This window comes from Nelumbo nucifera, chromosome 8, assembly GCF_055504915.1.
Source record: "Nelumbo nucifera cultivar China Antique chromosome 8, China Antique-T2T, whole genome shotgun sequence".
Taxonomy (NCBI): Eukaryota; Viridiplantae; Streptophyta; class Magnoliopsida; order Proteales; family Nelumbonaceae; genus Nelumbo; species Nelumbo nucifera.
This window is the reverse complement of record NC_142656.1, coordinates 4350136-4376223: the sequence shown is the minus strand read 5'-3', so window position 1 is coordinate 4376223 and position 26088 is coordinate 4350136. Positions and strand designations below refer to the sequence as shown.

The 26088-nt window shown below is 36.8% G+C and overlaps 1 protein-coding gene across 2 annotated transcripts in view; it reads left to right on the top strand.

The window, feature by feature from the left end:
* Nucleotides 1-25269, top strand: part of LOC104600658 (dihydrolipoyllysine-residue acetyltransferase component 3 of pyruvate dehydrogenase complex, mitochondrial-like) — a 28800-nt gene extending 3531 nt beyond the window's left edge. The window contains exons 1-19 of one of the 2 annotated variants that reach the window (XM_088893171.1): nucleotides 2964-3517; nucleotides 5065-5158; nucleotides 9675-9811; nucleotides 9980-10074; nucleotides 10160-10200; nucleotides 12561-12616; nucleotides 12707-12781; nucleotides 12880-12972; nucleotides 15176-15418; nucleotides 15620-15692; nucleotides 21724-21827; nucleotides 21919-22004; nucleotides 22113-22188; nucleotides 23613-23680; nucleotides 23788-23854; nucleotides 23949-24044; nucleotides 24150-24252; nucleotides 24719-24814; nucleotides 24892-25269. In XM_088893171.1, the coding sequence (XP_088749297.1) occupies nucleotides 3515-3517; nucleotides 5065-5158; nucleotides 9675-9811; nucleotides 9980-10074; nucleotides 10160-10200; nucleotides 12561-12616; nucleotides 12707-12781; nucleotides 12880-12972; nucleotides 15176-15418; nucleotides 15620-15692; nucleotides 21724-21827; nucleotides 21919-22004; nucleotides 22113-22188; nucleotides 23613-23680; nucleotides 23788-23854; nucleotides 23949-24044; nucleotides 24150-24252; nucleotides 24719-24814; nucleotides 24892-24962 (1677 nt within the window). In that variant the 5' untranslated portion in view covers nucleotides 2964-3514 and the 3' untranslated portion in view covers nucleotides 24963-25269. Of the gene's footprint in view, nucleotides 1-2963; nucleotides 3518-5064; nucleotides 5159-9674; nucleotides 9812-9979; nucleotides 10075-10159; nucleotides 10201-12560; nucleotides 12617-12706; nucleotides 12782-12879; nucleotides 12973-15175; nucleotides 15419-15619; nucleotides 15693-21723; nucleotides 21828-21918; nucleotides 22005-22112; nucleotides 22189-23612; nucleotides 23681-23787; nucleotides 23855-23948; nucleotides 24045-24149; nucleotides 24253-24718; nucleotides 24815-24891 lie in introns of those variants that run through there. The other variant, XM_010263731.2, reaches the window with a different exon arrangement.
* Nucleotides 25270-26088: the final 819 nt, after the last annotated feature.

The window sequence follows — 26088 nt, the reverse complement described above, 5'->3', positions numbered from 1 at the left end:
AAAACCTCCAACAAATCCTCTCTAATTATCTCCCAACAATCTTGATAGAAGGCCATCGAAAAACCATCAGGCCTAGGAGCTTTAGCTCGATCCATGGAGAAGATTGCATTTCTCACTTCTTGGGACTCAAATATTCTTTCCAAAGATTCCAATAAGACACTATCTTCCACCCTCCACTCCAAGTCCTCTAAGCTCTCACTAGGTCTCCCTGGGTTGTCATACACAAATTTGAAGTGATTAACCAAAGCTTGAGCTATATCATCTTCCCTTGTCAGCAATTGCCCATCCCACTCTAATTTTGAAACAGAATTCTTCCTTCTCCTCCCATTTGCCAACGAATGAAAAAACCTTGTATTGATGTCCCCTTCTTTTAGCCATTTGCACTTGGATTTTTGCCTCCAACTTATCTCCTCCTTCGTAAGAAGATCTTCCAGTTCCTGTTTCAAATTCCATCTTTCCACCCTACCCTCTTCCCCCAGCCTTCTTTCAGCTTCTAGTCCATCTAACTCTTGCACTCTCTGACTGATTTCCACTTTCCTTTGCTCTAATCTACCAAAAACCTCTTTATTCCAAATATTGAGTCTAGCTTTCAGGAGTTGTAGTTTCTTGTGAAACATATACCCCTTCCATCCGAATTCCACCTGATCCACTTCCCACCATTCTTTTACCTTAGCTAGAAACTCTGGATGAAGTAACCACATGTTTTCAAACCTAAAAGGGCACGGGCCTCCATTTAGTCTTTCTTGAGACAACCTGATTGGGTAATGATCTGAAATAGGTCTCGGCAATGCTGTAACACCTAAAATCCCCCATTCAGCTTCCCAATCCACTGTAAAGAGGATTCTTGGAAGTTTGACCAGGTAAAATTTGCTTGCTGAAGAGGGAGGTCCCGCAATGCAAAATTCTCCACAAAAAGATTAAACTTTCTCATGCTAGATGTAATCCTACGACTGGGGTTATTGGACTCGTTGAAGAATCTTATTATGTTGGAATCCCCACCCAAACACCAAGGGCCATCCCACAAACCCCTAACAGCTGCTAGTTCTTCCCAGAAACCTTCCCTTTCCCTGTAAGAGGTGGGACCATAGACATTAGTTAGCACCCAAGCCCACCCATCTTCCTTTCTCTTCAATTTTATTGACACCGAGAAGTTCCCAATTAATTATTCTTCACACTCCCAGTCTTCATTTCTCCATAAAGTAATAATTCCCCCTGAAGCTCCCCACGATTGTGCAAAGGCCCAACTCAAATTTCTTGTTGACCAAATGCTCCTCACCCATTTCTTGTCCACCTCAGACAATTTTGATTCTTGTATTAAGACCACATCTGGCTTTTCTCTTCTCAAGAAGTCTTTGATCACTCGCCTTTTCTTTGAACTTCCCAAACCTCTTACATTCCAGCTTATTAACTTCTTGGACAAACAATTCAGGTAGCCCCAACCAAACCATCCTCTTTACTCCTTTTTCTATCCTTCCTACCCCCACTCGCTTTATCATAAACCACCCCACTCTTCAACCTCTCCACCTCACTCAGCTTTTTCTTCCTCTTCTTAGAAAGTTCTCCTACCTTCTTACTAGACTCTTCCACCTTCTCAATTCCTTCTAGTTTCTTACCTGACCCCTTCTTCTTCTTTTTCCGTTGTCCTTTTGATTTTCCACTGTATCCACTTTTCTCCACTGTATTGGGAAACTGAATAATCTCCTCCTCAACCCTACCCTCTTTCACATTCAGCTCCTCTTCCATTCTGATTCTAAATAGTTCCAAGATCAACTCCCAAATTTTGTCCCCTAGTTCTCTCTCTTCTGCTTCTGAATTTATCTCCCCACTACCTCTGTCACTTGTCCCGTATCAAACGAATTGGCAGACTTTAAAGTTGGGCTGGAATCACCTGTAGGCCAGACACACACAGGACTTGGGGAAACAGAGTTAGTAACCAAAAACTGAACCTGAAAACAATCCAAACCTTGGGAGGAAGAAGACACAATATGAGTTGCTGGAATAGCCTGAACCCCTTTTGTTTGACTTTCGCTGGGAATAGGACCCTCGAAATCAAGATCTGGATTGATTGCAGTGGAGGAACCAGATTGCCAACACACACCATACAAGCACCCATTCCCTGGTCTTTATAAAGGATTGAATCCCCTTTTCTCCCTGTTTCAGTTTTCTCCTCACCCGAGCCTGTTTTCTTTCTTTCCAACTCTTTTCTAGGCCAAACCTGGAAGTGTACAAGCCTCTTCTTCGAACAGTAACTTTAATCCTGGGTCATCTTCCTCCCCAAACCTTGAACGACATTTACTCTGTATACTACCATAGCTGGACTCTTCAACATACAACTCCTCTTTCAGAGACTCATCATCTACACTTACCCAGTCTGAAGCAGAATCCTCCTCTTCTAACCTCGTGTGATTATATCTCGGATTAGGTTTATCTGGGCTAGTGGAGTAAGAGACCAGTCTTGGCTGCCACGCTAAAGTCGGACCAGACAAACATTTTTCTTTCGAGCCAGTTGCAGACCAATCTGAAGAGGACGAAGATATACCACAGCGAATGTCCATAGTCTTTTGAACCTTGTTCCACCTCACGTGCCTATTTAAGTGGTCACCCGATTTATCTATGGGCTTACTTACTGTTGGTCTTATTTCCAGGCCCATCCACTTGAAGTTTAAGAATGGGCCCACCAGTACCCCTCACTTCTACCGTTGGCCCATCCTTATAATTTTGAACCTGACCCAGTCTTTTTAAAAGTTTAGTATTGATTCCCTGACTGCAGGCCTGGGCCATATCAAATGACAATCCACCTGGTTACTGTTCCAATCTACCTCCACTTGTCCCCACCTTTGGACACTTGTTCAAATTCAAAAAGTCTTCTGACAGACTTTCTCCACCTTTGGACGTTACTACCTGAGCAAAAGTCCTAGTCCGATCCTCTGATTTGCCAATTAAAGTGGAAGACTGGGGTACTGCTTTCCTATCCCTTGCTTTTACAGTTTCCTTTAACTCGAACCTTGGAGGCCACGTCATCTTCGTCTTCCCCACTCCTCCCCAATCTCCACCATCTAGCTTCTGTAGAAGTTGCAATCCAAACCCTGAGTTCTACATCATCTGAAGTTAAATCCAAAGACCTTGGGATAAGCTCTGGCTTTGCTCCAGCTACATTAATCTGCACGGTTCTCAGGTTGGAAGCATCGAAGGAAACCATCTAGCCTCCACATAGCTTCACAACTTTCCTGAATACCTCCATCTTCCATAGATGGAAAGGCAACCCAATAATTTTCAGATTGACAAGTTCTGTGGGTTCTACCAACTGTACATTGCATAAAGGCTTCCATTTCTCCAACACCACCACACCTTGCTCTGTTGCAGCCGAAACAGTAGCAAAATCCAGAGGAATCCCCTGAAAATACACTACAGCCTTGTGGTCGTCAAAGGGAGAAATCTGCAACACCTCTGTAGTCTTCAAAATCTGTTGGACTTCTTCACCTAGTCTTCAAAATATGTACTATAAAGTACATATATGGTACATATTTAGGTTTCAGCACACATGTTCTTAATTTTTTATAGATTTCCAAAATACACAAACGATCTTACAGTTTATGATAAAATTCACGATTTGATTTGTCTAGATTCAATTTTCCTTATGATTTATGATTATGATGCGATTATAATTTTTTGTATGAAAGTAATAAAATTATAATTTTTTTATCCTTAACCATCAAAGTGCATTATCAAAATATTTTGAAAGAATGTAATACAATAAGTATGCCCAGCACCCATTTGACTGCAAGAGATTTTTTTTTCCAAGTTGTGTGAGCTAGTACTTACATCTTTTAATCAGTAACAATTACAGTGCTTTGTTAAAATTTTTAGAAACAATGTAGTGCAGTAAGCCAGTAAGTATGCCCAGCACCCCTTTTAGTTGCTGATGGGCCATGCTTGGTTGGGCTGGGCTTAGCACCTATAATAAATCACAGGCTCAAGCATGCTCTGATCTGAATTGGGCTTTGGGCCTATGACTTTAAATACATTATGTTTAGTATATATAATATTTTTAATCCAAGCTAGAAATGATCACCCATAAGCTAGCCCCATTTTTACATAATTACAGAACTCCTTGGAGTATCGAGCCTCAATACAAATGACTTCTTGTTGCTCCCTGTTTTGCCAGTCCATCAGCCAATTGCTGGCCTTGGAGTCCACCTATGAACAAATTGTAGCTGTTCAACAAACTTGTTGTTTTTCCTCATAATATGCCTATTTTTTCACAAACCTACTCTATTTCTTCAACCAACTTGTACTTACATAATTACATTTTGTTACATTTATTGATCAAAATACATTTTTGTTACATTTAATTTTATAAAACATTAATACATTACACTCGTTGATGTAATGTATATTCAAATGTAGTTTACAAGGAACCCAACTTTCTTAGTTTGACAGCTTTAATTTCAAATTTTATATTCAAATGTTCTTGTTTCATTTCCCAATGTTTTCAAAATTTGAGCTTTGACTTCCTAAAAAGTAAATTGATAAAATTGGTATTCACATGGTTACATCCATCATACAATTTTTTGTGCATGTTTTAAGCTTTACCAATTTCGAAAACATTGTCTAAAAGAGCATGTATTTGCTCATTGCTTGTCCGGTGGGAATATAGGTATGATAAGCTGGTAATTTTAGGAATGACTTGGATTTCCCCTTTGATGGTCCATTTAGAAGGAGAGAAATGGTTGCATTTTGAGGACTTCCAGTATATTAGATTTGTTTAAGGGACCATTGGTCAAGGTTCCTCTTGGACCTCTTTTATAATATACTAATAAGCAGTCCTTTTAATAATTTTTAAGGATTGTCCTTATTTTTTTTACCATATTTCCTTTTTCTGGCCATTAATATTTGGCATTTGGTCCACTTTTTTGCATTCAGAAAGTTTTCTAGTATGTTTCTTTAACTACTTAATTCATCCTTATTAGTTCTTGGTATATCTTTGCCATTCTTCTTATTTTTAACTCTGCTCTGTATTATTACATTTGGAATTTGACTTTATATGCTTTATGTGTTTTACAGTTGAGGATTGCTCCAAATATACTCCAAACTGACTCTACCATTCTGGTCCGTTGGTTCTCAAAAGCTGCTTGCCCCTCCATCAATAAAGGAGATGGTAAGTAGTTGGTTTAGTTTTAATGAGGTCTAATATTTATTTGTCAACCTAGCAAAGGAGCAAGCCTCATGATGGTCATTAAGTGTTGCATACTATTTTCTTTGTCCGTTGGTATCAATTTTTACATGCTGGTTGATAGATTTATACCATCCATGTGCACTTAAAAAATGAAAGATTATTCTGAAACTATCTATACTTGATTATTGGATAAGTAATTATCTTGTCTTACATTTGAAGTTTCTATGATCAGGGTATGACACATAATTCTAAGGGTTCCATTTTCTATCCTTCGATTAAATGACCTAAGGGCTAACGCTCAGATTTCATCTACTTTTCTCTGCATCCATTGAGTGCATGATGTTGGTGCACATTACATATGCTTGTCCTTATGGTTTTTCATAGGCCTGATCATGTTGTATTCATGTTTTCACATGTATATTTTTCGATCAAAGATGTCAGTGTATGTCTGACTGCATGCATCACCATGTGAGTGTATGAACATGTATCGTGGAGAGTTGTGGGCCCAAATATATATATATATATATATACATATACTGGGAAGACCATACATGTTGGGGTCCAAGTGTATGTGTGAAACTGGAGGATGCAACTGCTTCTGTTTATTTCTTCCTCAATGTGTTGGATATCTAGATATATGCACGTGCTATGTGCACAAGTTGATCTTGTATTGTGCTAGGATGAAGTTCATACCTACCTATATATCTGTTTTTTTTTTGATTGACAATTAATTGGAATTTATTATATCTACCTATATCTTTGTTTTAATTTTCAGTAATCTATATTTCTTTTTGTTGGGGCAATTTGTCTATCCATCTCTCTCTCTATGTATGTATATATCATATTTAAACTTGCACAAGGGCTAAACTTTGTATATTTCCAAGTCTTTAGTTTCCATGTGGTTGTTTTTCCTGGATAAAAAATCCTCACTATCAGCCACCTTATCAGCAGAGACATTTCAGTTCTCAACAAGGTTTAAAATGTCGATGCCGATGGAAATGTCGCTTACCAAAATATAGGACATATGTTGGAAATGTCGAGGGGAAATATTGTAAAAATTAGAGGCATTGTGGAAATATGCAATGATACTTTGTAAAATGATAAAAGAAGCATTAATACATATTTCTAGACTATTATCTTATTCCCTACCATTATATAAAGCTAAGAAACTAAGATCAATAATAAATTAGTAAATGACAACTGATTTATTATGCATTTTGATGTTTTTACAAGGTTATTCGATATTTTCTTTTCTTATTTTTAATTCTGATTTATTATAAATTCGAATATATTTATTTCACACTAGTAAATAGAAATACATTTATTCTGATTTTTTAAATATTAAAGTTATAATACATTATGTTTTATTATAAATTTAATAAACTGATTCTCCTTTTTGTAGTATTAAGATTGTGATAAATTCTGATTTTGTATAAAACTTAATGAATTTATTATGATTTTTAATACTAAATTTATAATAAATTATGGCATAGTATGAAATTTAATAAATTTATTCTCATTTTTTATATTAAATTTAGAATATGATTTATTATAAAATTTAATAAACATTTTCTGATTTTAATAAATATTTAAAAAATACTAACTAGTTAATATTTTATTACTTGAAAAATATTTTATGTTTTATATTATAAAGTAATTAATTTATTCTTTTGTTTTTATTTTTTGTTAATTATTTTTTATAAATATTTTATTTGAAATATTAAATAGAAATTATTAATGGAATAATTTATATTAATATACTGTATTATACTAATATAATATACTAATGTATTATATTATTAATGTGCATTAGTTGACATCTTGTCGACATCCTGTCGACATAATAGGAAAAACTGTCTTTTTTTTTTTTGGTTATTTGGACTGATTTGGTTGACATTTCTAAAATATAGGAAATGTTGACCGGAATAATGTAATTTTTATATTACCATCCATTTTCATGTCACTGAGCCTTGACATCGACATATGTCGAGCGACATTAGCGAAATTTCGCGACATTTGAAACCATGGTTCTCAATAGGTCCGTCTTTCGTGAAGAGGTAATGGAATTCATGGTTCACTTACTTCTTTGTTATTCTATCACTTACAGCTTTCTGGGATTTCTTTGCCTCTTTTTCTACTGTTTGGGTTTGTTTGTCTGATGTATGTTCGTTTATTCTCTTTTGTTTTGACCTATTTGTCCTATTGGCTATCAGGGGACAATGTTTTTGGCAATGGTTTCCTTTGTGATCTGTGGATGCTCATACCTTCCTTATGAATTTGACTTTAGTGATGCAAGATTTTAACACTTGTAAATGAGTTCAAGACTTCCTCAATGTGTCAGTGGATGCTTGCAGCTTTGTGTGGTCTCTCTTGGCCTGTTATTGGGAGGCTATTTTGGGTATATTGTGCAGTATACTGTAAAACCTTTTGGGACTACTTTATAACCCTTCTTTCTGGTCCTGGGAAAAATCAGGTAAGTTCTTAGTCCAGTCATTCTATGGCAACCTATCCCTCATGCCGGAAAACATTTTCCCTTGTGCCAGAATAAGGTGCTCCCACATTCCATCAAAAATAGCCTTCCTTGTTTTGGAGTCCTTGAGCAGCAGCTCATGGAAGATGCTTAACTAAAGACAAGTTATTCAGAAAAGGGTTGCGCCCCTGTCAAATGCTTTATGCTCCTTATTCCAAGAGGTCCTAGAGTCCCCAAATTATCTCTTCATCCACTGTAAAAATTCATATTTCATACCAGCTGTAGGTAATGGCAGTTTCCTGCTTTCACTTCCATTTTTGCTTTCTAGAATTAGTGATTCACCTTCTGCAAGGTTGGGCAACTAAAGGACTAAACAGGTGGGGTAACTATTATGGAATACTTTTCCAGTTGCTATCATCTGGTTAATTTGGAAGGAAAGAAATCATCGTTTTCTTTGGCAACAAATTCTGACATGGAGGAAATTCAAAGTTATCTTATAGTCCTGCTTTGTTCCTGGATGGGTGTATAAAGAATATTTCAGGGTGTCCAACTAAGTTCTTTTTTGCAAGCTGGACCTTTTTTTGGTTGAGTTTTCTTTTTTGCGTATTCTCAATTTACAGGTTCTCATTGTACGTGGGTTGATGTGCTTTCTTTTGCATAGTTTAATCAATAAAATACTTTACCTTCAAAAAAAAAAAAAACTCATGAAGTCATAATTAATACAATTTTTTTTTGTATTAGTTGGATAAACATGGTAAAATCTTGGTTTTCGTGCATGAATGAACTTTTTAACTTAAAATATTTATAACACATTTAAAATATTTTGATCATATATGTAGAGTAAGAAACTGGATGGAGAAACTGTTGGATTTTCTCAGTTAAACAAGTGGACAGAAAATGAATCATTATCTCACCTAATAAACAATGCCCAAACAGGTTTTAAATCTCATTTGGAACCAAGCTCAAAATTGAAGCCAAATTTCAGGCTATAAAGGTTTCTTCTAAATTTCAATCTTTACTGATTTTGTTAATTTAGATCTGGTCAAAATTCCTAAATAGCTCAAAGTTGGTTTTCTCAAATAACCTTGAGACAACCAGATTTTCTCAGTGGAGTGGTGACCCTAAACTTTGATGGAAGTGCTTTGGGAAATCCTGGCTTAGCTGGAATTGGAGGCATAATAAGGGACGAAAGGGGTAACATATGCTGGACCTTCAGTGGTCCAATCGGACTGGCTGACTCCACAAAGGCTGAAGTGATGGCAGCTCTCACAGGAATCAGAATAATAAAAAATTTGGGAATCCAGAACTTAATCATTGCAGGTGACTCAGCAAATACCATAAAATGGTTAAGGGATAAGGGGGACCTTGGAGACTGAACCACTACTTGGCAGAGACTTGGGACTCCTTGGACTGTTTAAATGCAAAATTAGCTTGGATTCCTAGGGAACTAAATCATATAGCAGATGGCTTAGCAAAATGTGGCGTGTTTTTGGATCATTTTTATAGTGCCAAGCTTCCTCTGTAATCTTTTGGGGTTCTTCCCCTGTTTTGTACATCTTCTCATGTACCCTTTATTCCTTCAATGAAATCTGGTTAAATTTCTCTAAAAAAATCCTAAAACACTCAAAAATTCTTCAAGAACATTTGACCTTGATTATAAGTGGTAGCAAGGAAGAGGGGAACACCTCAAATAATTTCTGAGTTAATCCTTTATGTTCAAAAGAAGTATTAACTTTAGGAGATATTAAATTGTGAAAGCACTTAATAGTTGCAAAGCCAAAAAAGAAAAAAAAAACTTAAAAAACAAATTGCATAACTAAGTTCTCAACTAATAAAATGTTAATAAATATAAATTTGTACTTATTATTGTGTTTGTTTTGATTAGAGAAGTGATTTGCTTATGCTCCACAGTGTAGTTTTCCAAGTGGATAGGCTTTTTGGTGTCTGTCATTATCTGGTTTTGGGGTGTTGGTGGTTCTTGCTTCTATTGTTTAGTCTGTTTTAAGTAGTTTTTCTCTATCTTTCCAGATATTATTAGGAGTTGTCAACATGGTTCTTTGCCTGGAAAGAAGGATGAGACTTTCTACTCTTCCATTGGTGGCACTCCAAGTACAATCAACAGGTTAAACTACAGTTGTGTAACAGAGTGTCCTGACTTCTCCATGGTGATTACAAGCCTCTTGAACTCCCTTTGTTCTTATGCTTTCATCTATTTTACTGTTCTCTACTTCATCACTCATTGCTGATTTTCTGAACTAATCTCTATTTGTATAGCTCCCAAGTGTGAAATGTTTTTTATCAGAGTTCTAAGTATCATATGTGTTCTTGTTTAGTCATGTGCTGTAGGGGGATTTAAGGGAACAATTTCAGGAACAATGAGAATGGGCGTTGCTGTGGCAGGATCAATTTTCAACCAAGGCTTCTCAGGGTTTGTTATGGCATAATTCTTGCATTTTATTCATATTTCTCTTGATGTTCAGATGTGTAAATGCTTGGTTACTTTATTCCTTCAGTCCACAAGCATGCCAGCAAAGAGGTTTTTCAGCAGGTTCAGGTGGGCTATCCTAGCATGGTTCACATTATCTATACTACGTGATTTGAATTCTTTAACCCTTTTTGGCTTTGAAAGTTCAGTATATTTATCTATTGTATTAATGAAAACATTCTAGAGAGATTTCTTCTTATGTTTAGATATATATTTTTTATTAGAGTCTGTGTCTTAATTGCTATCACAAGCATCATTTTTTCCCTTTGTTTTTTTTTTTCTCTTTGATTGGTAAGAGATGGTTTATTGAAAAGAATAAAGAATGAATTATATATACAATGATGCCAGGTAAATTCTTCTAGGTTGGCTTCTGCCACGTCGCCCTAACTTCCTTTTAAGTTTTAACTACATGGCTCCTTTTACATTACATGTTCCACAGCAGCCCCCAAAATAAATGTCCCCCGTTGACCCCTTGTTTTGCAATTTCATCTGCCAAATTATTGGCTTATCTGATGATTGATAACTGTATCCCTATCCATCACTCTGATAATCTGATTTTATCACCCTATGATGTTTCTGTACAACCATGGGACCAGACCGTCATTTTTAAGCCAGCTCACCACCACTTCTGAATCTCCTTCCACTGCTAATTTTCTATAGTTGAGAGACCTTACCAGCCTCAAACTGCGTGGTACTTAAGTTTATTATGCCCTTGCTTTTCCTTGGCCTGTAGGACCTGATTACCTGAATGCAAGGCCGTGATTGACCTGTTGGCCTCTATAGATCCCTCGTATGCCATATGAGCTTTAGATTTCCCCTGATACAACCATCAAAATATAGTTTTATTGTATTCATATTAGGGAGCCTCCATTGTGAAGGGACTATTTATCTGGCTGTTGAGGAGCCTGCTGCCTAATACCATCCAATTGTGATGTCATCAAAAGAGAATAACCAAAAAGCTTCACCGTTTTAACACAACGAGTCACTTTCAGTGTGATACTCTCAATGGTTTGCACTTCTAGAGTCTAGACTGAGCCTTGCCATTCAAGAGTCTGTCCTTTCTCATTTCCTACATAGTCCATAATACTGCACTCCTCATGCATCCCCAGATGATCTTCCCTCTTTTCCATGGTAGATTCAAATAAGTAGAATAGAAAGCCAAGTAATTATGTTGAAGTCCACCTACACCCGAAAAGAGCAAAGAACCATTCCCAAATTTCAATAGCAAAGGGAAGGAGATTAACAAGTGGAAAGTATCTTCTCTGTTTACAAGGAGACAAATTTTTGAAGATAGACACCTGTCTGGTCTTTTCCTCTGAAGACTTTTCGAGCTATTACTTTTCACTTTTTTAGGTGATGCACTTCCTAACAAAAGAGTCTTCCTCCATCTTCATCTTCAACTGTCATCCATCCCATTTGTAAGATTTTTGCAAATAAATATTAACTTACCATGAAATTCAGTTGTTCACAATAACGTGCACATGCTAGGGTATAACCAGTGGCCTAAGTACTACCCAATTTGTAGGAAAAAGGAATAGCAAAACCAGAAGAAACATTTTTTTTTTCTGAGAAAAGGTAACTTGTATTCAAAACCTCAAAAAGGGAAGGGATGTACATGAGAAGATGTACAAGAAAGGGCCATGGATACACAAAAAAGAACATGAGCCCAATCTAAAAAATTGGCATTGTATTTTTCTTTGCATTCTTCTTTTTTTTATTTTAATAAAATTTTCTTTTTATTATCAAAAACAATGGCAATACACTATACACAAAAAAGAACATGTGCTCAATCTAAAAAATGGGCATTGTATTTTTCTTTGCATTCTTGTTTTTTTCTTTTAATAAAATTTTCTTTTTAGTATCAAAAACGATGGCAATACACTATACAAATCCCTTCCCAACCCAGATTTAGCTAAGCTATCAGCAATCTGATTCAACTCCCTAGGGATCCATTTGAAAGTGCAGAACCAGATGAAACAATTGATGACTATTTGTCTGCTAGATATAAACATTCCAACCTTCTGCATATGTCTTAGGATATCTCAAGATAGTTTGGATCTGTTCTGTGCACACTAGTTAGTGATGGCCAGCTGTCCATCCTATGTGTTATGGTTTTGGCCTGTGCACAGGTCAAGTGGAGCTCTGGAGGCTTTAAGCCCTCCATACAGGAGTCCAGATGAAACAGCTCTCTATTGCTGATTGGTGCATTCAGCAGATCTCATCTCTATATCTATTAAATTCTGAGTATATCCATGCTTTAGATTTTCTGGAGCATCTGTATGCATCCATCATATGCTTCTTAAAACTGATTTGCCAAAATACATGTTTACCTTTCCTTACGATGTTGATTTTTAGTGTTTAGTTGTTTTTCCCACAGTGCACTGAGTTTATAACCCATATTACTAATTTTTGTATGAATGTGGTTGCAGAGCTTCCTCCACACCAAGAAATTGGAATGCCTTCTCTCTCTCCTACAATGACAGAGGTATGCACAGGTTAAATTTTGTTATGATGTGGACATTGAGACTGAAAAAGGATCCTGTATTGTCATTACAAAGTAATTGTCTTATGATAGGGTAACATTGCACGATGGCTGAAGAAAGAAGGTGACACGGTTTCTCCTGGTGAAGTACTCTGTGAAGTTGAAACTGTAGGCTTCCTTCTGCTGGTCTTTTGTCCAAGTTTGTAAAATATGTGATTTATGCATTTGACTCTGATATTGATCTGACTTTTACATCTTTTGCCAAGGACAAAGCAACTGTGGAGATGGAATGCATGGAGGAGGGCTATATTGCTAAGATAATACATGGTGATGGCTCAAAAGAGATAAGAGTTGGTGAGGTATTTGTTTTAACTGCTATAAGGACAAAGATGCTAGCAACTGTTGTTTCTCTTTTAAGTGCAAAGGTGGAGCAGTGTAGCTAGCTCCACGTCTAATTTTTACAACACAGAGAGAGTACACACTAATGTAAATATATTGTTGTCATCATCATCATTGTTGTTGTCATTGTCATCTAAGCTTTATCCCAACTATATGTGGTCGGCTACGTGAGTCCTGTTTTACTATTCTGTTCCTTTTAATGCCATATCAAATGTTAAATTCTGAGTGTTTAAATCACTTCTTAGTACTTTGACCAATGTCCTTTTTGGTTTGCCCCTTGCCCTTCTAGCCCTTTCAACTTGCAACAAATCACTTCTTACGGATGTTGCCAATGGTCTTCTATGTACATGACGAATCTATCTTTCTCTATCTTTCTCTCGCTTTCACCTATTGGAGCTACTCCTAGGTTTCTTCCAATGACTTAATTTCTGACTCTATCCTTTCCTTTTCAATTATCCATCTCAACATTCGCATTTCTGCCACTCATTTTTTGGACATGTTTCTTGACTGCCCAACACCCTGCTCCATATAGTATAAAAACTGTTTTATAGAATGTTCCTTTTAATCAAAGTAGTATTTGCTTATCACATTAGACTCCGGATGCACCCCTACATTTTGCCCATCTTGCGCTTAGTCTATAGGCGACATCCTCATCGGTCTCTCCCTTGTTATAAATTATTGAACCAAGGTATTGGAAAAGGTCACATTGAGTTATCTCTTGTTCTTCAATCCTAAGTGAAACCTGATTCGTACTCCTGCTATTATTAAATTTACATAGTATATATTTTGTTTTAGTCCTACTTAATTTAAAACTTCTTGTTTGTAAGGTGTCTGTGCATACACTTATTTTTGCATTTTAATCCTATGCAAATGTACTGTATATTTCTGATATACTTGAATAAAAACATTTTCGGTTGCTGATCAAAAAAGCCATGGCTTCTCTTTTTTATCATCTTTTTTTTATCAGTACTTTTTTTATCATCTTCAGAAATGATTATGTTCTATATTGTGCTTTTGAAATGAGTATTTTTGGTTTGGAAATAATTCTTGTTAGATGTCATTATGTCAATATATTTCCTATTGGCATGTTAGAATTCCTGATTTTTTTCCCTTTTAATTTTCTTGATTTGTTTGCTTGTATGGCTTCACAATGTGGTGATCCTCTTATTTTGCTTTGCTTTTAAAATTCCTTTAGGGAATTTGGGTATCCACATTTGGCATTAAGTAGTAGTCATTTTGGTATTTTTATACACTAATGTCTACTGATTACCAAAAAACAATATTAATGTCTAATGTCTCCCTCTTACTAGAATGAACAACCTAGTTATGCCAATTAGTTTTTGGTATCTGATAAACTATAGTTCCACTATAGCAGCTTGACCATTCTTGTTTAAAAGGGGGAAGAGCATCACGATATTGACATCTATTGAATGCAATTAATTTTGATATTCATGTCCATTGCAGATGAAATTTCACAACGTTTTAGTATTTGGAATTGATCTTCAATTTGCATATGAGATCCTGTTTGTTTTAGTTGATATTTGTCCCCTTGCGGTTCCATGGTGTTCCACTTCTTATTGACTGTTAACAAGATCAAAAGAGATCTCATTAACAAAAAGGATAAAAGAAATTCAAGCAACCCTTCAACTGCCCCCGCCCCAATACTCCTAATAGTTACTACTCTGGAAGGGCCAAGCTTGATTTCAAATCAACCCATACCTACATAATTGATAGTGGTAGCTCCTTGGCTGATCTCCTAATATGGAAGAAGGAGATGTACCCTCCTGATCTCCTTGGCTCCCAAAGATCTGCCCTCCTGGATAAAATGAGACTATGCTGCATTCACTTGGTATTCTAGATTCTTAGTTCTAATTTCTCAGTGTCGTCATGATTTTTTAAATCTACAAACAATAGCTTGATTTTCTGTACTATGTAGTTCAATGTTTTCATTCCTTTTAGACCATGGATGTTAATGATATTAAAGCATGTGAGAATTATATTGATAAAAACAATGGAAGTTATTCATTAAATTTTAAATAATATTGTTTATACAATAGTTGGCCACTTCAAGTTATATGATAACCTCTTTTCTATTACTTTTATTGTGATACTTTTTAAGATCTACAGTTGTACTAACACTAGGTACTTGTATGTGTTTCTAAGGTGATTGCAATAACTGTTGAAGAAGAGGATGATATTGCCAAATTCAAAGATTACACACCTTCAAAATCTAGTGATGCTGAGGGAGTTAAAAAGTCGTCCAGTTCTACACCACCAAAAACAGATGTCATTGAAGAGCCTGGAAAATCATCCGACCCAAAGATTTCTAATCCTAGTGAAGCTCCTATGGAAGAAGATCGTATTTTTGCCAGTCCTCTTGCAAGAAAAATGGCAGAAGATAACAATGTCAGTGACTTTAGTTGCTCTCTTGAAGCTCTGTTCTCCAGTGTGCTAATGAGAATTATATCTACTTTTTGTTGCTACTTGTTCTCTCTAGTCTCAAATATAACATTTAGATTTGCTTTTCTAAGAGCTTGTTTGTGTTATTTGGACTTTGCCTGTACCTTATTCTTTATTTTCGTTTTTCTTGCCTTCTTTTAACTACAGATACCTCTTTCAAGCATCAAAGGGACAGGTCCTGATGGTCGCATTGTAAAGGCTGACATAGAAGATTACTTGGGTACACCTTTTTCTGATGCTTCTCTTGATCCATTTGTCAATTGTTATGTAGTCCACATTTTGGATTTTTGCATAACTTTATATCTTTTGACCTCAAAGGGATATGGTATTAATATTTTTGGTGTAATGTGGTCTCATTTTTTTATTGTTTCTCATTCAATATGGTTCCTTTTGTTTAGTTACTCAACAATTGGATTTTATAACTGCCTTGTTGGTTTCTTTAAAATGTCTTTTATTTTTTCTTCTTGGTTTCTGGTTAAACAACACTTTTTTCCCTTCAGAACTAGATAGAAAGTGGACTAGGGGATTTGGAAAACAAGAGGAGTGAAATGGTGTTCAGCTCCCTCATGGGGAGCATCCGGAGGAATAGTAACTCTATGGAGAGAGGATGTTGTAGAGCCAGTAGAGGAGCTGATAGGTGATTTTTCTGTATCCCTAAAATTCAGGATGGTGGAAGATGGTTTTACATGGGTCTTAACAAACATGTACAGGCCAAATAATTATAGAGAGAGGAATGAGTTGTGGGAGGAGCTTTATGGCATCCAAGGCTTATGGGAAGGCCCATGGTGTCTAGGGGGGGGGGGACTTTAATGCAATAAGATTTACTTCCGTGTCAAATAATCCTAGATAGGCCACAACTACTAGTATGAGTAAATTCAATGATGTCATCAATTCCTGTGAGTTATGAGAGCTTCTCGTATTACAAGCTATCTTAACTTGGTCCAACTTCTAGGAAAATGCAACCTACTCGAAGCTAGATAGATTTTTTTTCAATGAACATTGGGAGAATCATTGGAGAGGTTTGGTGGCTAAGGCTTTACCTAGGGTTACTTCCGACCACTGCTCTATAGAAGTAGGACAAGAACCACTTGGAACCGGACCCAAACCCTTCAGGTTTGAGAATATGTGGTTACCACATTCGAATTTCATGAATAAGGTTAAGGAATGGTGTGGAGTGAAGAAATGAGAGGGGGGGGGGGGGTGAAATAGAAAGGGGTCAGATTTCGCAAGAAATTAAAAAGATTGAGATCCAAACGAAAAGAATGGAATAGGGATCAATTTGGAAGTGGAGGAAACAAAAGCTACCTTATTGACTCAGATTGAGATTCTAGATGCAAAAGAGTCCCAAAGATTGATGAGTGGGCAGGATCGAGAAGTGAGATGGAAACTGAAAAAAGGAATTAGATGAAGTCCTATTGAGGGAGGAGATTTCATGGAGACAAAAATCAAGGCATAAGTGGATCAAGGAAGGGAATGGGGACACCAAATTTTTTCATGCTATGGCCAATGGGAGAAGAAGGGAAAATTTGATAGTAAATCTCGAGGTCGATGGAGTTAACATAACCTCTCAAGAGGAGATTGCTAGTTGCTTTGTGGATCACTTCAAATCAATCTTTCAAAGACCTCTGGAGGTTCGGGAGAGAGTGGAGGATGTGGATTGGCCAACTTTGAATGAGACGGATAGGAGATGGTTAGTAAGAACTATTGAGGAAGAGGAGATAAGACATGTTGTCTTCTCTATGGATAGAGCTAAGGCTCCAAGACCAGATGGTTTTACAATGGCATTTTACCAAGTCTGTTGGAATATACTCAAAGAAGATCTAATTGGGGTTATTAGAGATTTTGAGGACAAACATATGGTGAATCCTGGAGTCAATGCTACATTCCTAGCTCTTGTTCCCAAAAAGACTAGTGCTAAACATCCCAAGGATTTTAGGCCGATCAGTTTGGTGACTAGCATCTATAAAATATTGGAAAAAGTACTCTCCAGGAGGATCAAAGCAGTTCTACCTACTCTCATTAGTTAAACACAAGGAGCTTTTGTACATGACAGACAAATTGTAGATCAGATCCTCATAGCAAATGAAAGTGTAGAGGAAATGAGGAGATTAGTCAAGGATTTGTGTGCAAACCGGATTTAGAAAAGGCTTATGATCTAGTGGGCTGTAGTTTTTTATTGGAGGTGTTAAGAAGGCGAGGATTTGGGGACAAATGGTGTAATTGGATAAGTGGTTGTCTAACTTCCTGTCATTACTCATTCTTAGTGAATGGAGTAGTCAAGGACTTCTTCCCAACCAATAGAGGCCTAAGACAAGGTGACCCACTCTCTCCCTTCCTCCTCACACTTGTTGCTGATGTGTTTAGTAGATTGATCTCAAAAGTAGATGAACAAGATCTAATTAGGGGTTGGAGATTAGGAGGGAGTAGCGTTCCAGTGACCCACCTTCAGTTTGTAGATGATATTATTATTTTTGGTAAGGGAAGTGATTTAAGAAATATGGACAATCTTAAGAATCTAATAAGGGTCTTTGAGAATGCCTCCAATTTGAGGATAAACCTTGAAAAAAGTTGTGTTGCTGGAATAAATTTGGAGGATGGGGAGGTAGAGTCCATTGCATCTTGCTTAGGTTGTGCCACCTCCTCTTGGCCTTTGACCTAGTTAGGGCTTCCCTTAGGTGCAAATTCTAAAGAGAGTAGCCTCTGGTCCCCTATTGTGGAGAAATTTGGGAAATATTTGGCAGCTTGGAAAAAGAATTACATCTCTATAGGGGGTAGAGTGACTTTGGTTAGGGCAACACTTGCCAACCTTCCAACCTACTTCCTTTTAGTCTTTAGGATTCCCCCAAGGGAGGCTAAGAAATTGGAAAAGGTAATGAGGGATTTCTTGTGGGAACTAGGAGAGGTGAAGAAGGATCATCTAATTAGATGGGAGATAGTCAATAAAAGTAAGGAAGGAGGTTTGGGGTTAGGAAACATAGTTCAGAAGAATGAAGCTCTATTAGGGAAGTGGCTATGGAGATGGCCTGTGGAGAGGGAGAGATTATGGCATGAGGTGGTGTTAAGCATTCATGGTTGCTCAAAGAAGGGTTGGGATGCTGGGATATCTTGTCGGGCTACTCTCAAAACACCTTGGAAGACTATACATGGTATTCTCCACCGCTTGGGTTTATCAGGTATGAAGCTTGCTTTAGTACTTCTATTTGATTCTGGGAGGATGTTTGGGTGGGTACCAAACCCCTCGCTATCTTTTTCCCTCTCTCTATTCTCTCTCCCTTTACAAAAAATGAGCTTATCTCAAAGTTTCTCGCTAGTCTGGTACTTGTCTTTAAATTGGGACTTTGGCTTTCGTAGGGGATTAAGGGATGCTGAATTGATTGGTATTTCTGAGTTGCTTCAGTTACTTGAGTTGGTTTGTTTGGACCCCACTAAATCTGATCAAAGAGTTTGGATCCCTCTTCCAAAAGGGACCTTTACTTGTGCATCCTTTCTAAAATCCCTCACTGCCAGCTCTAGCCCTCGGGTGTTCCCAATTAAAGAAGTTTGGATAAGACCTATTCCCCACAAAATTGTTGTTTTTTGCTGGGAAGTATTCCGTGGGAAAATTAACACTTAGGAAAACTTACAAAAAAAGAGACTTTATCTTTGCCTCTCCCCTAATTGGTGCTTCCCAGAATGAGAACTGTTACCATCTATTGATTTCTTTCTCCTTTGTTGCAACCTTATGGAGTTGGAGCTTTAGTTTATCTGAATGTAGGTGGAACCCGCCGTCTGATGTAAGTATGCTGTTTAATCCATCTACTTTTGGGTGGCATATGAAAAGAGGTAAAATCATGTGGAAATGTATCAAGGCAGCTATATTATGGACTGTTTGGTAGGAAAGGAATGCTAGAACTTTCCTAGAGAAGGAAAGAAGTATTGCTGAAGTGAAGGACTGTATCTTAACTAGAGTAATCCATTGGCTGAAGACATTGGCCCTGTTTGCTGAATTCACCTTCGTTGATCTTTGGAGGAATTGGGTAGAAGTGGCTAATACCTCCACTAGGAAGAATAGAAGGGTGGTAGAGTGGGAACCTCCTTCAAAAGGTGCCATTAAATTGAACTTTGATGGGAGCAGCCAAGGTAACTGTTGTGTAATTTATGCACAGTTAATTCAGGCAAGTGTACCTTAGTCAAATGTGCGTATAATGATGAGAAAAGTGTCGATCCCACAGAGACTAGATCATAGTACCAAATCACTTTTAAACTAACCTAAGTTGAACTCGTGAATCAATTGAATGAATAAAAACTAAAAGAATTAATTCAAATCCAAGAACTTAATAAAAACTGAATTGATGGATGAATGCAGCTAGGGTTTAGATTTCATTAAATCAAGGTTATATATTTACCTATTTAATCCAACTCAAGACCGAAATTACCTTAAGGTATTTTAAAGTTATTTGCATGTGATGGTGGATTTCCCTAAATCAATTAATAAGCTTTCCCAAGTCATATTAATCCTTTATTAATCCAATTCTACCATCAAATTTCTAAGTGGTTGTCAAAAGGAAAAATAAGCATTAATTTCTTTGGAAATCTCTAATCGTAGAAGGGGATTTGACTCACTAAGCTTCCCTTGATTCCTACACATGAGCTAATCATCTTTCGATATCATAGTCTATTATGCGATTTTTATTGCCTAGGGATCTAATTCATAACAATCCTTTGGCCAATCATGCATGAATCATCAAATCATTAAAAGATTGGCCAATTCTTTTAAAGCATTAAGTACAACAATAAAAATTCCTCATGCAAATAATAAAGGTCTTGAATTGAATTAAACAAATAACTATATAATCTTAAGATCAAAATCCATCTAAACCCTAGCTAAGAGAATTTAGCTAGACATCATTAAATTCAACATACTTAAGAAAATTAAAGGGGAAACACAGCAAGAACACATTAAAGAATGAATAGAATAACAAGAAAACTTTAGCCTTTGAAGGTAGAAGACAAGTGCAACAACTAAGCCTTTGTCCCTCTTGAATTCAGATTCTTCCTCTCCTTCTCTGGTGTGCTGAAATTGCTTCATCTTCTCTTCTGATGTGTTGAGACTGTTTCCTCTTCTCTTCTCTGCTGAATTCTCTCTAAGGATGTGCCCCTTTGCCTTGAGTCTATGGTCCTTTTTATAGTGCAGCCTCCCCTCAATTGCTTCTCAATGCAGACTCCTAATTTAACACAAATTAGGTCTCTTATTCCTATCTATTCTGCACTGCCAACTGCCAGACCCGAAACTTGTAGCTCGAATTGCACTTGGTTGGCGGCGGAATTAGGTTGAGTGATAAACACAAGAGTTGTAGCCCAGCTCTTAGCTTTAATTAGCCATTTGAATCACCTCAATCCGAGTTGTAGGCAGAAAGTTATACCCAATATACGAGAACTATATCAAAACAGGAAATTTCCTGATTTTTGTGCATACATATCAAATCCGATTTCAATGGATTCTCTCCTTCATGGCTACATCATGGAGCATCATTGCTGTATGGTCCTTCCTCTATGATTATCTTGATCAATTAAATTGAACTCCTCCTTAAAATTGCATAATTAAGCTCCAAATCATCTTGCAAGACAATTTCATCATAATTAGTGCAATACCATGCTAATTCCAAAAACATTATTACCAAAATCATCAAGTTAGAGGTATGAAAATATGTACAAATATAGGCTTATCAGTAACCTTGGGTCTTCAGGTGTAGGGGGTGTGCTAAGGAATAAGGACAGCAACATTATTTCTTGTTCTCAAGACTGGAGGGAGTCGGAGACTCCACAAGAGCTGAGTTACTAGCTTTTGTTCAAGGGATCCAGCTTGCCAACCAACTTGGGGTGGAATATCTTTTAATTGAAGGAGATTCTCAAGTGGTAGTAGGATGGCTGTAAAATCTGGATACTGCTATTTGGAGCTATAGAGACCTCCTCGAAAAAGTGAAGTGGCTAACCAGCAATATGAGAGTTGATTTTAAATGGGTAAGCAGGTCGGCAAATACTGTGGCTGATTCCTTGGCCAAGCAAGGGGTATCCAGGGAAGGTCTTTTTGGGGCTAGTTTGTCTTGTTCTAGTAAGTCTGGAAAGCTGTATCTAACTTTTCTGGAGAGGTCGTATCTCGTGCCTCTCCTTGGGATGTTTGTACTCCTTATCTTTGGTGCTTAATAAAATTCATTCCTTTATTTTAAAAAAAAAAACATTTTTTTCCCTTAATGATTTTCTCCATAATGCAGCGTCCAGCAGGAAGGGTGCTCCATCACCAGTCTCCAAGACTAAGGATACGACGGTAACAGGAACTTTAGACTACACTGACCTCCCACATTCTCAGATAAGAAAAGTAATTGTTTAAAGCTTCTTCACTGCTTATATCAAAACAACTACAGATTATCATGGTGAAATGCCTACTTCTCTTTACCGTTTTTTGACAGGTCACAGCTTCGCGCTTACTACTCTCAAAACAAACTATTCCTCATTATTACTTAACAGTAGACACCTGTGTTGACAAGCTGATGGAGTGAGTTGTTTTCTGCCATTTCTGAGTGTTGCTGATAGAGAAATAGTAATTCTTATAATCTAAACTGTTTCTGATGGTTAATGTTCATCCATCCTATTTATGCCACAGTTTGCGCAGCCAACTTAATTCTATACAAGAAGCTTCGGGTGGGAAACGGATATCAGTTAATGATCTTGTTATAAAGGTATCCATCAATTGAGAAATATTGCATTGTTCAAGCTTTTTATCTTCAGTTTAACATGAACTTAAATACATCAGAAAACCCAATATTGGAAGGTAACATGGCACAAAATATGATCACATCCTTTTGATTTTGAAAATGCCTTGTTTTCAGGCATACCATACCACTCATTTTGCTCTTCTTAGTCCTTGTGATGCATCAACTAGTCATTGTGTGCATGCTGACCAATTGACTACAAATGAGGATATGAACTATATTTAAGCATCAACTAGTAATTATGGCATAGAATATTTAAGCATATATTTCCTTTTGCTACATAAAAAAGGAAGGTTTGGTAAGGTCTTTTGTATAGTGATAGCATCCTGCCTGAATACTTTGGGGCCGTTTGGCAAGTCTTTTTGGGAAGATCTTCTGGTAGCTCTGACAGTCAAAAGATAAAGATCTGAGCAGCCCGAAGCTAGTTTGGCTACCGTCCGTCTCTCCATGTCTTTCCTCACAAGAATAAAGCGAGAAAGATGCAAAAAAGCTCCATTTGGAGCTTCCCGAAATCAGCCCAAAATGGGCTTCTCGCGTCTTTTCGGCACACCGACTTTTGGCAGCTAGATCTGTTACGAACCAAACAGAACCCGTGGCGCGGTCTGCCTGGCTTGTAAACAGCTGAAAGACCACACGGAAAGACATGCCAAACGGGGCCTTTATTTATTAAAAAAAAAAAAAAGACAGCATCCTGCCTGAATTGTTTTGAATTGGTTGGTGCTGCCTGTGTCCATATTATGTGCATTCTATACATCTGCTCATGTACACCTTTCGTTTGTCTCATATAATTTGGTTTCTTCGTCAAAATAAATAAATGAAAGGAAGGTTTGCTGGACTATGATAAGACAGGAGAGTCTTTGCTTTTCAGTGATGAGTGGAGGGGGAAGAAAGCAAGGACCCTCATAATAATCCTTTTTTCTTCACATAAAAAAGGTGGCATAAAGGAACAGGGTGACCTTTATTGTTAAATGTGTTTAACTCTGCACACTACCAAGTGGAAGACTTAAAAGAAATCCTCTTGGCCTTTATTATATGCCTCGTTTATATTTTATGTACCTTTACATAGTGATGTGCCATCACAAAAACAAAAGCAATCCGTGTGCATATGCATATAACAACTTTTAAGACATATACAGTAGTTTTAAATACTTGGGCATACAAAAAAGGTAGAACATACTTGTGGCTGGCTAAGTCAACTAGTGATTAGTTAACCTAGTCGATACTTAGTTTACTATGAAGGCTTCATAACGGGTATCAACTGACTAGTGATGGTGCATTTGGTATGGTCCTAAACTGATTGGTCAGCTATCTAGTAAAATCATTTGCAACATTGGTGTGTTTGATATAATCTTCATTTTTTGTGTTTTACCTTTGGGAAACCATAATAACAGGCTGCAGCTTTGGCCCTTCGCAAAGTTCCTCAGTGCAATAGTTCATGGAACAATGAGTACATCCGCCAGTAAGTATGGAGTACAGACATTTTACATTTATTACTTAAAATTCCAGATGTTCTTAATTATGTGCTCTATGACACTGGTTCTGACAAATCTGTGTATGCTGATTCAGGTACCACAATGTGAATATCAATGTTGCTGTGCAGACGGATAATGGATTGTTTGTCCCTGTTATCAGGGTGGGTCATGGCTTCATCTCAATGTTATTGGAAGGACTATTAGCCTACTTATGTAAGGATGTATTTGAAAAACCATCAATACTTTGTACTGCAGGGTGCTGACAAGAAAGGATTGTCTAAAATTGCCGAAGAAGTCAAGTATTTGGCCCAAAAAGCCAAGGAGAACAGTTTGAAACCTGAGGACTATGAGGTGCTTGGTGCTTTTAAGCTCTTAACATGGTTGCCAGTGGTGACTGATTGCCTAATGGTTATGGCCACATTGATGATATTAATATTGAGTTGATCGCTTTTGCAGGGAGGCACATTTACTGTATCTAATTTAGGAGGACCTTTTGGGATCAAGCAGTTCTGTGCAATCATCAATCCTCCACAATCTGGAATTCTTGCCGTAGGGTCAGGTGAGACTGAAGCACACCACCTTACTTGCATCATACTTATAGCCTGTTGGGACCACTAATGCTCTTCTTTTTATACTTAAAGTGATAATATTTTGTGTTATATAAATTATAAAATATTTCAAAGAATTCTTGCCTTATTAACCATGTCCAGCATAGACGTGTATTGGCTTCTAGACATCAAAGGAGGAATAAAAAATAATTTGCTCCCTTTGCCTTGTGAATCGATCACACTAAAAACATTGAAAAATCTTTTAGGATTGAGACCGAGGACACCAATTTTTTGTTCAGTTTTCCCTATCACTTCTGGGACTGGGCTGGCCCTATCAAAGATACAGTTTTTCCATATAAATTAAAAAAAAAAAAAGATGCAGTTCTTCCATTCCTTCAATTTCTGTACCAACAATGAGATATCGATGCCTTAATTACATTTTATTATTTCATGACTGCTTTTACTTGTTTTGAGCAGCCGAGAGGAGGGTCATACCTGGTTCTGGGCTCGAACAATTCAAATTTGCTTCCTTCATGTCAGTTACACTAAGCTGTGATCACCGTGTAATTGATGGTAAGACACTTGGATACAAGTTTTTAATGTATTAGATTAAACAAACCTAACTTTCCACCCATTTAATTGTTGTTTAGGTGCAATCGGCGCAGAATGGTTGAAAGCATTCAAGGGCTACATTGAGAATCCAGAATCCATGTTGCTTTAAGTTGATTGATACTTATCTTTTTCAGAGAATTTTGTCGATTATTGATCCAAACAAGGGACATAATCTGATCCCAACGTAAGTTTGAATCCATTTGGCATGGATTCAATCAGGAAGAATATTTCTTCCACCTAGCTTTCCTCAATGAGATAAGGTTTCATATCTTACATGCATTCGACAAAGGGGGATGAGGCACTGGTATTGATGTCGAACCTTGATAAACTGGTGTTTGCTGTATAGAGTGTAAAAACCGGACAGCCCCTAGTTCTAATAAAAAAAGTCACTTCCCCTGCTTCCTCTTGATGACAAACAAGTGCCCTGCTATTACCTTGATTTATCAAAGACAATGTCATTCGATTTAGTGCTATGGTTTTTTATTTTTCTCAATATAATTGCTTTTAAGAAATTAATACATTGGGCTTGAAAAAAAAAAGAATAATACATTAAATGCCACCTTGTTTATAAATTTGATAATTGATTCTTTATACAACTTTGTATTATAATGTTCCCCTTGTAGTAATTATCTCTTTTAATGATATTATTTATAAGTTTTTTCCATATCTTCTCCTTAAAATCTGATCCATCCTTTTGCTGAACCATATATAGCAATTATTCTTCAAATTTTACATAAAAAACCACTATTATATGACTTAATTGTGTTACAATTATTCTTCAAATTTTTGTACCAGAAATTTACCTCCAAATGAATAGCAATTGCCTACGTTATATTAATAGATTACTCCAATGTAGAAAATCAATGCTTAATAAAATGTTTTCTGTTACCCTATACTTCGGGCTTAGTGCCAATTTGGTCTTCGAACTTTAAAACATGACAATTCAGTACTTGAACTTTCAAATCGTGTCAATCTAGTACCTGCTGTTAAAACAGCTATTAAAGTGGCATTTGAAAAGACAAAGATACTAACTTTTTTGAATGGAAGAGAAAATGATTTGGGACTGTTTATTTTTTGTCAACATTTGGATGGTTGATAAAGAAAATTAGATAACACTCGAAGGACATTTCTGTCTTTTAAAATGTCACTTTAATTGATGGTTAACAACAATTACTAGATTGACATGATTTGAAAATTCAAGTATTGAATTATATGTTCTTTAGATGACCAAATTG